The sequence below is a fragment of the Nicotiana attenuata genome, chromosome 8, assembly GCF_001879085.1.
Source record: "Nicotiana attenuata strain UT chromosome 8, NIATTr2, whole genome shotgun sequence".
Classification (NCBI taxonomy): Eukaryota; Viridiplantae; Streptophyta; class Magnoliopsida; order Solanales; family Solanaceae; genus Nicotiana; species Nicotiana attenuata.
Window position 1 is genome coordinate 8,937,305 of NC_031996.1, and position 14,448 is coordinate 8,951,752.

At 37.1% G+C, this 14,448-nt stretch overlaps 1 protein-coding gene across 2 annotated transcripts; it reads right to left on the reverse strand.

Annotated features, from left to right (window-relative positions):
* On the reverse strand, positions 1,866–13,358 carry LOC109230876 (histone-lysine N-methyltransferase CLF-like). Of its 2 annotated transcripts, XM_019396336.1 has the most exons (17): positions 13,066–13,358; positions 11,491–11,592; positions 11,047–11,372; positions 10,018–10,179; positions 9,075–9,159; positions 8,779–8,922; positions 8,582–8,629; positions 8,413–8,484; positions 7,529–8,247; positions 6,412–6,565; positions 5,861–6,081; positions 5,513–5,644; positions 4,313–4,403; positions 2,876–2,923; positions 2,663–2,791; positions 2,484–2,561; positions 1,866–2,400 (listed from the first exon to the last, which is right to left on the reverse strand). In XM_019396336.1, exons 1-17 carry the CDS (start codon positions 13,126–13,128, stop codon positions 2,209–2,211), a joined length of 2,766 nt encoding a protein of 921 aa, XP_019251881.1. In that variant the 5' UTR covers positions 13,129–13,358; the 3' UTR covers positions 1,866–2,208. The 2 variants fall into 2 exon arrangements, with proteins under 2 accessions (XP_019251881.1, XP_019251882.1); XM_019396337.1 differs by lacking the exons at positions 11,047–11,372; positions 11,491–11,592.

The window sequence follows — 14,448 nt, forward strand, 5'->3', positions numbered from 1 at the left end:
ATTTGAGGTGGGTGGCATTTTAATTATTTGGTAGTAGTTTTCCTTCCATTGTTTCTGGTTGGAATGCCCATTTTCTCACTTGCTCGTGCGGCGCTCGTGTTCTTGTTTAAACCAACAGCAGAGGGTAAACTAAAATGAATTTTTCTGTACCTTGCTCTGCCTGGTGTTTGAATGGTTGAGGGAATGATGGTTTTAGATTTGACGGTCGTGTTCAGCTCCATTTTTTTGGCAGCGTCTAAGCTTTGCACGGATTGGACTCGCCTCACTTGCTGGAGTGTTGAAATCGAGTCCCGGTCCGATCTCGTTCAATTCGTGCCCACAACAAGGGAGACATGTCGTACTTCGTTCATGGACCATCCGATGTGTGGGGGAATGTGAAAGTAGGGCAGGATGTGCCCATTCTTTCGAAGGACTCTGTAGTATGTCATGCTAAATCCATCGCTACTGGCGAGATGTGGATTTTGCGTGGATATTGGTTACAACTTCTGCTTTTATGTAGCATCCTGATCTAGATTAGCATGTGAGTTTTACTTACCACTCTTTCGAGTGGGTGGTTACATTTCGCCGGTTTTAGATCTGAAGGAAACTAAGAAATTTGGCTAAGAAATCCCCACAGACGGCGCCAAATTATTTGGGCAAAAGGTTTAAAACTCTTTTGTCAAACCAATTATTGATAATAAAGAAGGTAATTCTTAGCCAAACATAATAATTTCAGATCCGAGCATATAAAGTGCGAAATAGCGAAGAATAGGAACGTATTAGATTTATTAATGCGATAATCGTACACCAAACACGAGAGATGAGCTTACATCTAGAGCAGAGATGCATCATAAACGAGGGAGTAAAGAAGGGGAAGTGAAGTAATTGTTGATAAACGAGAGATTCTTCTTGTTTCCTCTGTTGTGGTTGCTCTCCTCTCCCCGAATTCTCCCCATTCTCTGAGCTCTCTGCCCCCATATATATAGTTCCTTTCCCTTTATATCCAATGGTCTTTGACCAACGTGCTTTCTTACGACTGTACCTTTCGTCGTTGCTCGAACACAGTGTTTGCTCCATGATGTACGCTTTCGACGATTTGACCCCGGCGATGGCCGAGGTGTTCTTTACTATCTCGCCACCTGGGCATGATAACAGTTTGGTCGACCCCTTATCATTCCTCTTGGGGACGACCACTACGGTCAGATTTTGACCCATACAATATTCTCATCCGCATTTCCGTATTCCCTGTCCCTATGTGATAATTTTTGGAAAAAAATGTCATAATTTTAGTTAGTAAAATTTTGAGTCCCTAATTAAAGTCGGCACTTCTTTATAGGAGTAAGTTCTAGTGGGGTTTTCTTTTCGCGTGGTGGTGGCCGGTGGGACACAGCTTAATTTTGTTGGCTTAATAAAAAGGGGCAATTATTTATCGTCAGTGTTTCAAATGAAACGCCGCCCTCTTTCTGTACAACGAATAGTTCGGTAAACCTATATAAACAGCTAAGAAAGTCGATGCTTAAAATCTCCCGATTGCATACACGAAATTCAACCAAGTCACGCTTCAAACGCAGAACAGCATTTGGCAACTCACTCAAGTAAACACGTAGAAGCTGTTAGGCTACCGGTGAGACATGAGGCCAGCATCGAGTTCAACAAAGTTCACGAGTTTGACCAAAACCAAGATCAGCTATCATTAAAAAAAAATACTTAATCACCTCTGATATTTAAACCAAATTATATTAACTTATCATAAGATAATAGAATAAGATGAGAAAGTATATTAGTCGACTATGGTATACTCACAAAATTTTAAGTGCGCACACACTATGCATTTATAATTTGATATAAACATAGAGTGCGAGTAAATTGCTATGGCAGCAGAAATATCAGCAAGAAATTCATGTCATGACCTCTATTTGCTCCCAGAAATGAGTTCCACTCAGATTTAGGCAAATAAATAAACGTCTACAACTTTGTCTTGTTTTACATGAAAACCATGAAATTGAGATCAGTAAGCCTGTAATCATATTCCCGCTAAAAGATTACACTCGGCGCTGAAAGCAGCCTAGCCAAAGATTAAAAAAACAGAATCTGATTAATAATACTGGAGATGGCAATGGGTCTCTCCAGTCTACGCCAACGAAATGATCGCAAGTCAATCAAATAGCCAATGTAGATGATATTATGATGCAAAAAGAATGAACCAATCAATCACTAAATCAATGCTCATTATGTATGCTTCTTAGCACGGCCGCTTGAAGGAGCAGCATACTCTTTCTTAGAACCAGATGCCTCGGGCTTTCTTGCCCAGGCAGGTGCTCGATCAGGCGCATAATGATAATCATAGAAGAGTTCCTCTCCTGCAGACATTCTTTCTTTGGCAAATATACCAACTCTGTGATCTCCAGCCACCATAATGACCTGTCAAAGAGTTAGCTGAGCATTATTGCGTTTACCATAGGCAAACCTGTCCTGGAAATGCCTATGCAAATTTCAGCAATTACCTTGGCATAGCAATTTGGATCAGGAGAATGGTTAGCAAACTTCAACTTATCACCTTTCCGATGAGCATCAAGCACAAACTGCATATGAACAAGACAAGTGATTCACGTAAGACCACAGTTGAGGCCCTGACCCTAAGGAATAACTTAACGAGGTACCGAGGGCAAGTCATTTCTCATGCCTGATTATTCAAATTGAAGAGAAATGAAGAATTTTCACGATCATAGATCTTTCCACGCTTATCAGCTTCATGGTGTGAGATTATTTCACCAGTATACTCCCCAAGGTATTCGTGCTTTCCAACACTATTCTGTTAATGCTAAACATGAGCACAAAAACAACAAGGATCTGCAGATATACACAGAAAAAGCATAACACTGTTCTTGGATATTACCTTCAAGAAAGCTCCCCAGCCAGACACATCAGATCTTCCAAGAAGAACCTGCAGATTAATGTAAGGTTTTAGGATTAGCCAACAGCTGGAATTTGACGACCTTCATTCTTACACTAGACCAGTTCTAAAACAAATACATGCACGGAAAGGGTGAAAAAAGAAAAAGGAGGATCACCTTTTTTAAACCTCACAAGACCCTCAACTGATATTATAAACAACTAAATTATTTACAACTATATCTTTTTCAACTTTATTCATTACAATGTCTCACAATGAAATCCACAATTAAGATACTGCCAAAAGCATGAAAATGTACTAAACTTATAAGCAAATCTTCACATTAAGTTTGATCCATAAAAGTGATCTCAGCGTATCTCCATCTTTCTCTTTGCTAAAATGTCCCACATTGATTAAGGGTTTAGGTGGTCTCATTTTATGGTGTTGGACAATCTTCATCTCATGAGCTAACTTTCGACATTGAGTTAGGTTCAAAGGTTCATTTCTTCACATGGTATCTGAGCCAAACTCATCCTGTCATCCATATTCTTGGTTTACTAATGTTGGGCTATCATATTATGGTGTCTATGCTCCAAATGTCTAGTCCTGGATATGACAATAATAATCAAGTTGCAATTAAAATAACTAATTCAACATCTTATACACAATAATGCCGATATCAATCCAGCTCTTCAAATTTGAAATTCAAAGAATCAAATGCTTGTGGGATCACTTAGCATGTCATTGTTTGAAGACACACTTCTTTGAAGCGCATGGCTCCATCCATGATGCGCTAACTTGCATAGCATCTCTTTATCACTTTATGCGACGAAGCAATGGCTTTTAATAACACTGGGTGAGTTCATGAACTAACTTGTGGGGTTGAATTAGTTCTAAGGTCCATTTTCTTCACGGATCTTCTTAAATTTTTACATGAAATTTGTGATCACATTGACAGCTTTAAAGTATCAGCAGGATAAGATCAACTATAGTAAACAAGGGGGCAAATTCAGCAAATTACCAAATTGCAATAGAATTGAACATTATAGAAAGGTACTACGAGAACAAGTAAAAAAAGTGGCATATGAACTAAGAACGAGACAGTAAGTATCCTACAGAGAAGACATGACTCAACAATCTAACCAAAACAATGATGAAAACAAAAATAGCGAGACGATTTTCGTATAATTTAAGAACACATTAGAGTTAAACATAATATGTGACATGAAGTAGAGGTATCCACCGAAAAGATTGGTCAATACCCAAAACCTAGAACTGGTAATGCCAAATTCAAAATTTCTCCCTCTAATTAAACTTGGAGAATAGAAAAAGGAGGAACAAATAACAATCACTTGGCTTCGTGGCAACCACCAACTTCAACGAGAACTAACAACTATCCCTCACAAATAATTAAATGTATAAACAAATAGAGATAATTACACTTTGTTGTTGTTTGAGAAGAAGCTTCATGTTCTTGCATTCATAATTGTCACCTCTTTGTGAAGGAATACCTAGAGACCCATCACCACAACTGCAAGAGCCAAATAACACGGCATATGATTTTTTTGCGACAGAAGATGAAGGATATTAAAATGAATAAATTAGCTCATTATGAAAGATAAATTGATGCTGATGTTCACTCAAGCCTGGAAGGGCTGTTCGTCAGTTGTCACTTGCTCAGCAATTAATAATTATCAATAAAGTTGTTCATTTACCTTGTCAAAAAGAAAATATTGTCCAATTTAGGGAGAGAAAAAGTTACACAATTGTTACATAGACGGTTTGGTTATGTATGGTAGAATAATGAAGATAAACAGTGATTTTGTAGTAATAGCTTAAACTTTTAGGGGTCAGTTGCTTGGTCGCACAATGGAAAATAACCCTGGCATAAAATTTTGCATGACTAATACAATGTTTGATTTGCAACACAAAAGTAGGATTACTAATGTAACGTCTGAAATTTAATATAAATTTTGTTTTCTGGTATAAAATGCTGCATAACCAATGCAGCTTCTGGTTTTAGGTATTAAACTCTCCAAGAATCCACGTATTATTTTATATCAGGATAGACTTTAGAATAGTCTAAGATGAGCTTAAATGGAGCAGTATGGTAAGCAAGGATTCATATTGCCAAATCCAACATGCTTGGATAGAGGCATAGTTGTACTTCTAAAGAATTTAGAATAAGACCACATATATTAACTGCACATTAATAAAAGTATCTATTGATAAAATACCCTTAAACTAGATAATCCTTGCATAACAACCTAACAATAATCCATATCGTTATTCACAGCATAACAGTCCCTTCATAATTATGCACCACATATCAAGCCCTTCATAATGATTTACCACATGATAATCCATATATTATAATCTCTGGATAACTAGTCTGTGAACCAAACAAACATTCTAAGTGCTTAAGTTGACACATGCAAACTGAAAAAATAAGATTAGGCTTTGGATAAAGATGGAGAGTTTGGAGGGACGACACGAGAACTTAAAAACACTACATGTGTGGAAATTAGCAACTTCCAGTAACACGAGATACAACAATAACATGGGCAGTGGGCACTAGAAATACTTCTGTAAAACTAGAGAAAAACAGAAAATAATTCCATAGCACTACCAGGAGCTCACCTGATCCAACAATTTCGACAAACATCAGGATCACATTCCCTGTCTGCAGCAAAGCAAGGGCATTGCCTGCTTCTACACTGACTTTTGGCACAATGACAGCCACGGAATTTATTCTTGCAACTCTTTTGGCATCTAGAACATAAGATTGACAAAGTGTCAAAACAGAACTAATTAATAGGCACGAAATCTGCAATCAAAAAGATGTTTAAGAGACAGCAAAAGAAAATAGAAGACAAACCACAGAAGGCAATAAAATTGGTAAAGCATTGTGCACTCTAAAAGGACATTAATAGTCCAGGTCCTACAGTATTCTCTCACTGAAGTTTGTAGAGAAGAATGCTGGCTTACCCACAGTATTTTTCACAGCAGGTTCCATTTACGATGCAGGGGCACTCCTTTCCGCACGGTGCTTGACAATTACATGGATTATACTGCCGACAAGGCTTATCTTTCCTCTCAGAGATCCATTTCCTAGTTGCATGATATCCAGCTGACTTCCACGTGTATTTTGAGCGACGAACTTTACCTCTTCTACGCAAAAATCTGGATCTTCTCCGTGCTTGATTACCCTAAAGTTGAATTCGGAATAGGATCAACCAAAGTGGAGATAATAATATTACTACTCCCTCCGGTCCACAAAGGAAATACAAACTCCTAGAGAAAAAAAGATGTATTCACTAAAGTAAACTTAATTAATTGTTATACACATTGGAATATGTAAATAAGGGCAAATTTTGGAAAAATAAAATTAATCCTTCTTGATTATGTAAATAAACACTTATATTGGACCAAAATAAAAAAGTAAAATGGTCACTTATTGTGGACGGAGGGAGTACTATTCATCAAGAAGAACACAAAGCAACATGCTGATGAACAAGGTCAAATTCAAATATACTGACCATGATTGTTTGGCCGTCACCCTTGGAAGAGCCTTCAAGCATTCCATTCACCCCATCACCTAATCCTGATAGCTTATTCCCGAAATTGTTCATGTACTGGAACACCTCCCAACAAGTTTTCAAACCATTCATCATATTTCGAGCAATCATACAGCTGTATGACAAATAACATGCTCAAGTCAGGTTAAGAATCACTAAAGTGAAGAGAGAAAAAGGAGAACGAACTTTCAATATGCAATATTAGACATTACAAATTAAAAGACTAAGGAAGGGGTTCATAAAGTAGGTTGCTGCATTAGATGAACAACTTAGACTGGCTTCTCCTAGTCCGCAATGCTCTTATATTTGACTCAATTCATGTCATGAAAACTAGACCAATCAGCTTAAACTAGGGTTAACTCTCAGCCAGTGAAGTTGCCACTTTATGGGTCGTTATGAATACAAATCAAGATAAAAAGCAAAATACTAGTTGTAAGTGAGGTGAGGTTTAGAGCAGGAATAATGACTTATTCAATAGTATCCTAGCAGAGATGTCTTCTTTCCTGCACAGATCCAACTCTAGAATGTGTACTTATTTCTTCATTTAAGGCTTGAAAAATACTATAGGAAGGCAATAACTTATCTGCAGTGATTCAATATCCTAATAAACAACTAGACTTAGGCACCCACAAAATGGTCAAGATAGTGAATTGACAAGAAATCAAGTAGACCGGGTGAACTTGCATGCTGAACAGTGAGTGCAGAGTGCAAATGGCTTTTGTATTAACTAACAAAGAACCAATCTATCACATTAAGCAAACAAAAGTCAGCATATTCACTCGTCTAGGAGGAGTATTGACAAGTGAAACAAGAACTGAAAGCACACGATCAGATCAAATGAGAAAAGTCCTCTTGATATTTTCATTATGCAGGTTCTAGTTTGCTTAGCATGAAGGCATTTGATTAAAAAGCTAGCACAAGAGTTTCTTCATAGACAAAAGTTAGGCAGTATTCAAGAGAATAATTTAAGAAGATATTACACAACAGACAATGTTGAGAAACGAAGTATATGCAAGCCAAAGAACTGACAAGAGCAAGAGTAGACATGATTGCGAAGAGTAACTTGAAGTTAACTGACCTGCTCCTGCCAAACATTTCCACACCTTTCTCAAAGAGAGCCTTTTCAAGTGGTCTCCAAGATATGTCACCATCTATTTCTTGTTTGCAGTTATTCTCATCCACAAACTCATTTTTCCTCAATGTGTCGTCACAATTCATCCCACGTTCTTCGCTGGTAGCGTCTTTATATTGGCAACTGAAACCCTCACCTTGCAAAGAATTTTTACTAACCAATACTGGAGAGCCTTTACTCCTAGACCTTCTACCACTATGAGATGGTGCTTTTGGTGAAGATAAACTAACATCTTCGACATCCTTACCTGAGTTAGAGCTGGGATTCAAGTCTTTAGACGCTAGACTTCCAGAAGCCACAGAGCCAGACTCCGCAGCTATCATTTTCTTCTGTCGCTTCTTAATGGCAACTACAGCATGTTCAGCTATTCTCTTGTTGTTCCTTTTGTTGCTCCCCACTTTACTATCAGATTTTTTGTTAGATGGAGAAGCAGAATGCTGAACAGAAGAGATGTTACTTGAAGGCTTAATCTCTGAATCACTGCTTTCAGAGATATTCTTTGCATTCGATGAAGCACTTTCGCTTTGGCAAGACTTTGATCTCCTTGACAGATGCTTTCTACCTGGCACATGAATATTAGCAACTTCAGATGATCGGACAGGGTTTTCTCCATGATTAGCAAGCTGAGAGGAGGTAAATCCAGCTTTTCTTTCCTTCTTCATGGCCTGAGATGAATAAAAGAGCTCACAAGTGTTAGTAGGTACTGTTGCCACATCAGGATCAGAAACAAGCACAGACCACACTAAGAAATGATACTTGTTCATAAACAAAAAAATTCACGTCAGGCCAAAAATTGATATCAGAAATTATATAAAAGAAGATCCAGATACCAGGTGACAGCAACTTGGGCCACAGGGCTCCGTATCCATGTCGAGAGAGTACCATGGTAATTGTTTTTCAGCCTAATGAATTAAGGAGTAAAAGACACTGTAAGCATCCATGTCTACTGCGCAAAGTTCTAAGCTATGAAAACAATTGGTTAAATGACCATTCACGTACTGCAAAAATCAGATCCTGTGAACATCCATGTAATCTACAATCAAAAACCTGCAAGTGAGGGCAAAACAAGACAAAAGTAAGAGAACTGTATTCAGAAGGAATTAGTATCAAGCAATAAAACCAGGCAGACAAACAAATAATATGAAAGACTAAATGAAAGACAAGAAGTCAAGGAGGAACCACCGATAGATACATACAAGGCACCGACGACAAAATAGGTTGTCAAAAGAATCCAGAGCAACATCAAGAGCTTTGTCAAGAAATAAATTTAGAGTGCCTTCGATGTTCTCATTCCTTGAAGTGCATGCATTTTCTTCCTTCACAAGATCTTCATATCTTGCCTGTGTAAGATGTTTTATGGTGGTTTATCTCAGCAAAGCCAGCAAAAACCAAATGGGAAACAGCTGGACAAGAGTTCGCACTATCACCAGCTTTTATTAGATAATGAATGCTTAAAAACGAAGTCTAATAATTCTCTAAACCAAGGGCGTACTTTGACTTCACTGGGTTTTCTAGACAAGCACTGTCCTAGCAAATCTAACACTCTGTCAGACAAGCCAACTTTTTTGATAGCCATACTGCAAATAAGCAAACAAAGATACATCATGTTAGCCACATAATTGGAGGAGATAGCACAAATATAAAGTGCCAGAAAAAGTTCTACATTAGCAAACAGTCTAGCCACAAATAGCAGAGCATAGTGAAAATCTTTTAAGCCATGCTCCAACCTCAATACCTTGGGAACCGGGTTTCCATATTACTTCTACACCCTTGATATTTAAAATTTAAACATCTTTCATATGTCTGCAAGTAGAAACCTCCTAGAATGAGTTTCAAAGGGGATCTTTGTGAAAGAAATTCAGTTTTTAAGAAACTGCTTCATCATATTAAGTGATCAAGAAGATGAATGGCACAGTAGTTAAGAGAAAGGACAAACAGAAGAGATACGTTTCAACATCAACAGAACAATAATCTATACTACAGTTAGATAGTGTAAGATCTGAAAAGTGGCAGTGAACTCATAGTTGTATGCAAATAATAAGGCAGCACTACTATTAAAGAAAGACCGGAATAACATATATACAACATATTACTATATATACATACGTACACACTACCCGACCCCACGATGTGGGATAATACTGGGTATGTTGTTGTTGTTGTATGTATAACTACTACAACATATCAGGGCATATTCTCTATCCAAATACTGAACTAGACCCCAAGAAAATATTGATCTGGTTGTCATGTGGTAATGTGCTTATGATCCAGCAATGGACCAAAAGTTTTGCTGCTCTACCAAACATGACCCCATAGCTTCGTGTGGAAAGAACATTCTCTGAGATGACTTACCTAAGCTCTAAAACAACAGAAAAAGAAATATTACAGAAGGAGACAATTGAATTCAGTATTTCTTGTAGGTTAATTATACCAACCGCAGCATAAAATCTTCAGACTCCACAAACTCCCTTTTTTCTTCTTCATCGTCAAGTAGTTCTTCCTCGCTGTCACTGCAAATTAGAGCTTCTCCACCATTTTGGTCATAATAAATTCTTCTACGACCAACCACCGATTGATCCTCAGTCATCCTCTGATTTCTGCACCACTCAAAGTATGATCAGAACAATTTTAAAATAGCAAGACCACCAGCTTATAGTCTAAGTGATATCAGTGGCCATATTCCATGCAATAGGTGTGGGTTTGATTCTCACTACCTTCTTTCCTTTCCCTATCTCTCTATGTAACGGAAAAATTAAAGTAATAATAGAAGAAAAAAATAATCATGAAGAAGAATGAATAAATCTCGGACTTTTACAAGTATGAGAATCATGCTGTCATATGTTGTTGGAAACTTAAAGTGAAAAGATAATAACATGATCAAAGTCATTCCCACCCAGGAGGAAAACCATTTGATACAAAAACCACTTAAATTCCATTGTCTTACTGATCAAGTAGATCAATCCATCTCCTTATGAGAACAGGCATCAAATGAAATGGCATAATGCGGAAAAAAAAATACTAATAATAATAACAATAATAATAATAATAATATAAATAAAAAAAATCGAGAGCCTATAGGATCATTAACTGTACAGAAGAAAGTCTAGAAGCAGATGGAAGTAAAGTTCAATGGTAATCAATACAAGACGTTAAGAACTAAGCCTTTATAAAGGGTGAGGATAGGTGGTTCAATGTTGCTGTCAATACATTCATTGTATCATCGGATGCAACTGTTCACCCCTAATACCGTAATTTGTAAAGGAAACAATTGACCAATTGCAATTTGAAGATGATCAAGGAAACAAGTGGTTAGACATTTATGAGATCCCACGGCATGCCATACACAAAGTGATGGAAGAACCTTATGTATATGAAGCAAGATAAAAATGGGTAGATAAGGAAAAGAAGAGGCACAAATCAAACATGAATACCATACGATTTATCTACTAGGCAATTTAACACACCTATCCAAAAATATCCATGTAGTAAATGGAGGTAGTCTTTTCACTTCAGGAAGTTTTATGGGATGCACGGCATCTTTGACAGCAATACTAGATCCTAGAAGAATTGTAGAAGAGGCATATCCATCATCTTCAGAACCATTGCTATCACTATCCCCCTTGTTGGTTTGAATCCCATTTTGCATATATATTGCACCCTGCTTCCTCTTAGATAAAAGATCAACACTTATATCCGCACCATGAACTATAAGATTTCTTCTCTCCGTTGACAACTTAAAAAGATTTTTTGTCACATCATCCAACTTTTGTGCATTTTCTTCTGCCCTTTTCTGAAAGGAGAACAGTACAGCTCCATTGGTTGTTAAAACATTGTATAAGTACTTTGATCGAGATACACAACCAAGCAATGGGGAAAGTGGGAGCAAAAGTACAATAGAGAAAACACACCTTAACATAATCAGCACGTCTAGAAGCAGCTCTTTTTTTCAAAGATTCAATAACTAATAATACTTCATCAGTTTCTACAGGTGTTCCTTCTGGTGCATCATTCTGTCCAGAGCAGTATATCATTTAATGATACAATGAGTCACAAATGGAAATATGACTATATAACTAAGGGTGGCTAGAAAATGACAAACATGGAAGAAAGAGATTAAGATAAATAGTTTTCCTGTCCTAAAGTCAAAACTGCACGCCACCGGCATAATTGATAAGCAAAAGGATTTGAGAACAAGAAAATAATTTTAAGAAGACCTTGTGGAATCAGACTTGGGGAAAGAAATAACCCTAAGAAATTTAAAAATAGTATGAAAAGATAACTATGGTTTTACACATAAATTGTCAACGGATGTGGTCTTAAATCATAATATGTGAAACTCAAAGACCAAGAGACCAAGAATCTACACCACACCCAACTTCCAACACTGTCATCTCTTTTATAGCGGTGGTGTCTTGTGGACGCCTCAACTATTCCAACACCGTCATTAAGACAACTCAAATAAGACAATTTTTAAACGCCATCTCGTAATTTGGAGCAAAGGGTCATTCCAATAAAAATAGGTCCAATTAAGAGATGGGATAGATCATCATACTCAATGGAATCAAAAAAATGTAAGACCAACTAGAAAGAGAAGAAGACGAAGATCTTCTTTCAAAAGGAGAACAAGAAGATAGTTGCACTTAGACAACAGAGTAGCATGCTTCCCTTGATGACCATTCAGCACATTGAAAATCCTGAATTAACTACCACAATCCTACTATCGGTTCCAATGTAATTTAACATATTAACCTACAAGTCAATTGGAAACAACTCAAATTAGTCAGGTTAATAAGGGAAAATCAGTCCACAGTTAGTTTTCCAATGTTAGTCACTCCTTCCCATAGAGATTAGTTGATTAGGAGGTTAGGGATTCCCTTCTCCATTTTAATCTGGTGCCGTGACTAGATTCACATTCAAGGAAGTAATGGTGCCTGCTCAATGATTATTCTTCATTTGATCCCTTAAGTTCTGCAAAGTTTCCCATTTTACTTTAAATTTGTTACTGTTTGCTGCACTGAGGTCAATCATCAACTGGCTGGTTTAATCATAAAGCCCCAAGGCTGTTGCAGTCCCTGTCTGGGAAGACGCAAACCATCCCTTACACTTGAGTCAATGTGCCACCAACCAAACGACAAAAACACAAATTAGACGCGAAATTCATAATGTATCACCATATACTGTAGTATACCAAAAACTGAAGCGAATGATAAAGGGCATAGCTGGCAAATTTTTACAAAGAAACCTACAGCATAGTTTTATACCGTAATTTCACAAAATGCGTTAACCCTTAGCCTTGAATGAGCTCCAAGAAAAACAATGGAGCTGATCACTCGCTCCATAGGAGCAATAAAATCAATACTCAAAGCTCCAACCTCATCCCCAATTTAATTTTGAACAAAACAAAGAATCATCAATCCAATTCCCAATTCAATTAAAACGCAATTGAATAAACAGTGGAGCGATAATGGGAATAAGAACTTTACCGGAAGATCACTGGAAATTTGAGATTGGGGAGTTGAAGGAGAGCCATTGGACAATGCCGACATTCCAATTGGCGAAGATCCGAAGCTTAAGATGTAGAATTAAGCTCAATTCGCCGATGCAGCTCCAAATAAAGATCGGAATCATACAAAACCAGAGAGACTGAGAGGAATCAATGTGGGGAGAAATTGATTGGATGGGCCGTAATTGAAACCCTAGAATTTGGGATTTTGAAGCCGCTCTGACGAGAATTTATTTTGAGATTACACTCTATTTTGGTTTGGCGTGAAACGAGTTGCGGCCTGCGGGGAAGGAACAAGGTATATTAAATATTAAAATTTGGTGGGAAACTTACTCCTAGGCTTGTCGTTTTGAATTTTAGCAACGTGTCAACTATTTGGGCCATCGACACGTGTCATCTTATGTCTATTGCTATTCACAACACACACTATTCATATTGTCCTTGCTGATTCTTTGTACGTTGAACACTAGCAAACGACTGAAAAAGTGTTACGCTGTATTAAAAGTAAAATGTTCTCTCACCGATCGATTATATGCTTCAAACCAAATATATTCATCGTATATCTACATTTGAATATTTATTGTGTATTCTTTCCTTAGTAATGTACTTGATCATGTGTACATTTTAGAATTGAACATTGTATATCTATATTTTAATACCATAAATCAAATAATTTGGTATTTAATGTTGGTATTTAGGTCTATCAAACTCTATTTGACCAAAATAGATGGATTCAAAAGAGGAATGATCGAGGATTAAACATTGAATGATCAAGTCGAGCATTACAACTCAAATTGATATAGCACCAATCTTCACTTGTACCTAACTACTTAATTTGAAGAAGTAGCTCTCGCTCTTAATTTATCATTTCCTTTCGTGTATTCACAAATATGCTAAAGTATTGACCACGATCAAGAAGTTGCTAAAGATCAGAAGACGCCATAGTATAAGATTGAGAGTTTCATCATGAGCTAGCCACATCTTAGAAGATAGTAATACAAGGAGTACACTACCTACAACACAAGGACATAATTCTTGTATGAATAGATAAGGGTGAAATGTGATAGCATACAGGGGCAAAGTTACACTTTAGTAAGGGTGGTCAATTGATTATCCTTTATCGAAAAATTATGTTGCATATATATACAGGTAAAATATTATGTTTTAAAGGTTTATAATATATATTGAACACCCTTAGTTACTCTTTTCAAATTTGAACATTCTTAGACAAATTCTTGGCTACGCCACTGATAGCATAAGTATTGATGTTGAAGTAGAGGTAAAGCCATGTACGTTGTATTCTCCCCTATTTCCGAAAGAGACCAAGTAAAAAACACCAACTCTTTAGCTAAAGAAAACGGCA

Excerpts from the sequence above, each read along its gene's own strand:
- LOC109230876 (XM_019396336.1), bottom strand. The coding sequence starts at position 13,128 with ATGTCGGCATTGTCCAATGGCTCTCCTTCAACTCCCCAATCTCAAATT. Across the intron at positions 9,160-10,017 it reads TCTGAAGATTTTATGCTGCG|TATGGCTATCAAAAAAGTTG; the intron begins GTTGGTATAATT and ends GCTTATTTGCAG. Across the intron at positions 4,404-5,512 it reads TGTCGAAATTGTTGGATCAG|TTGTGGTGATGGGTCTCTAG; the intron begins GTGAGCTCCTGG and ends TGGCTCTTGCAG.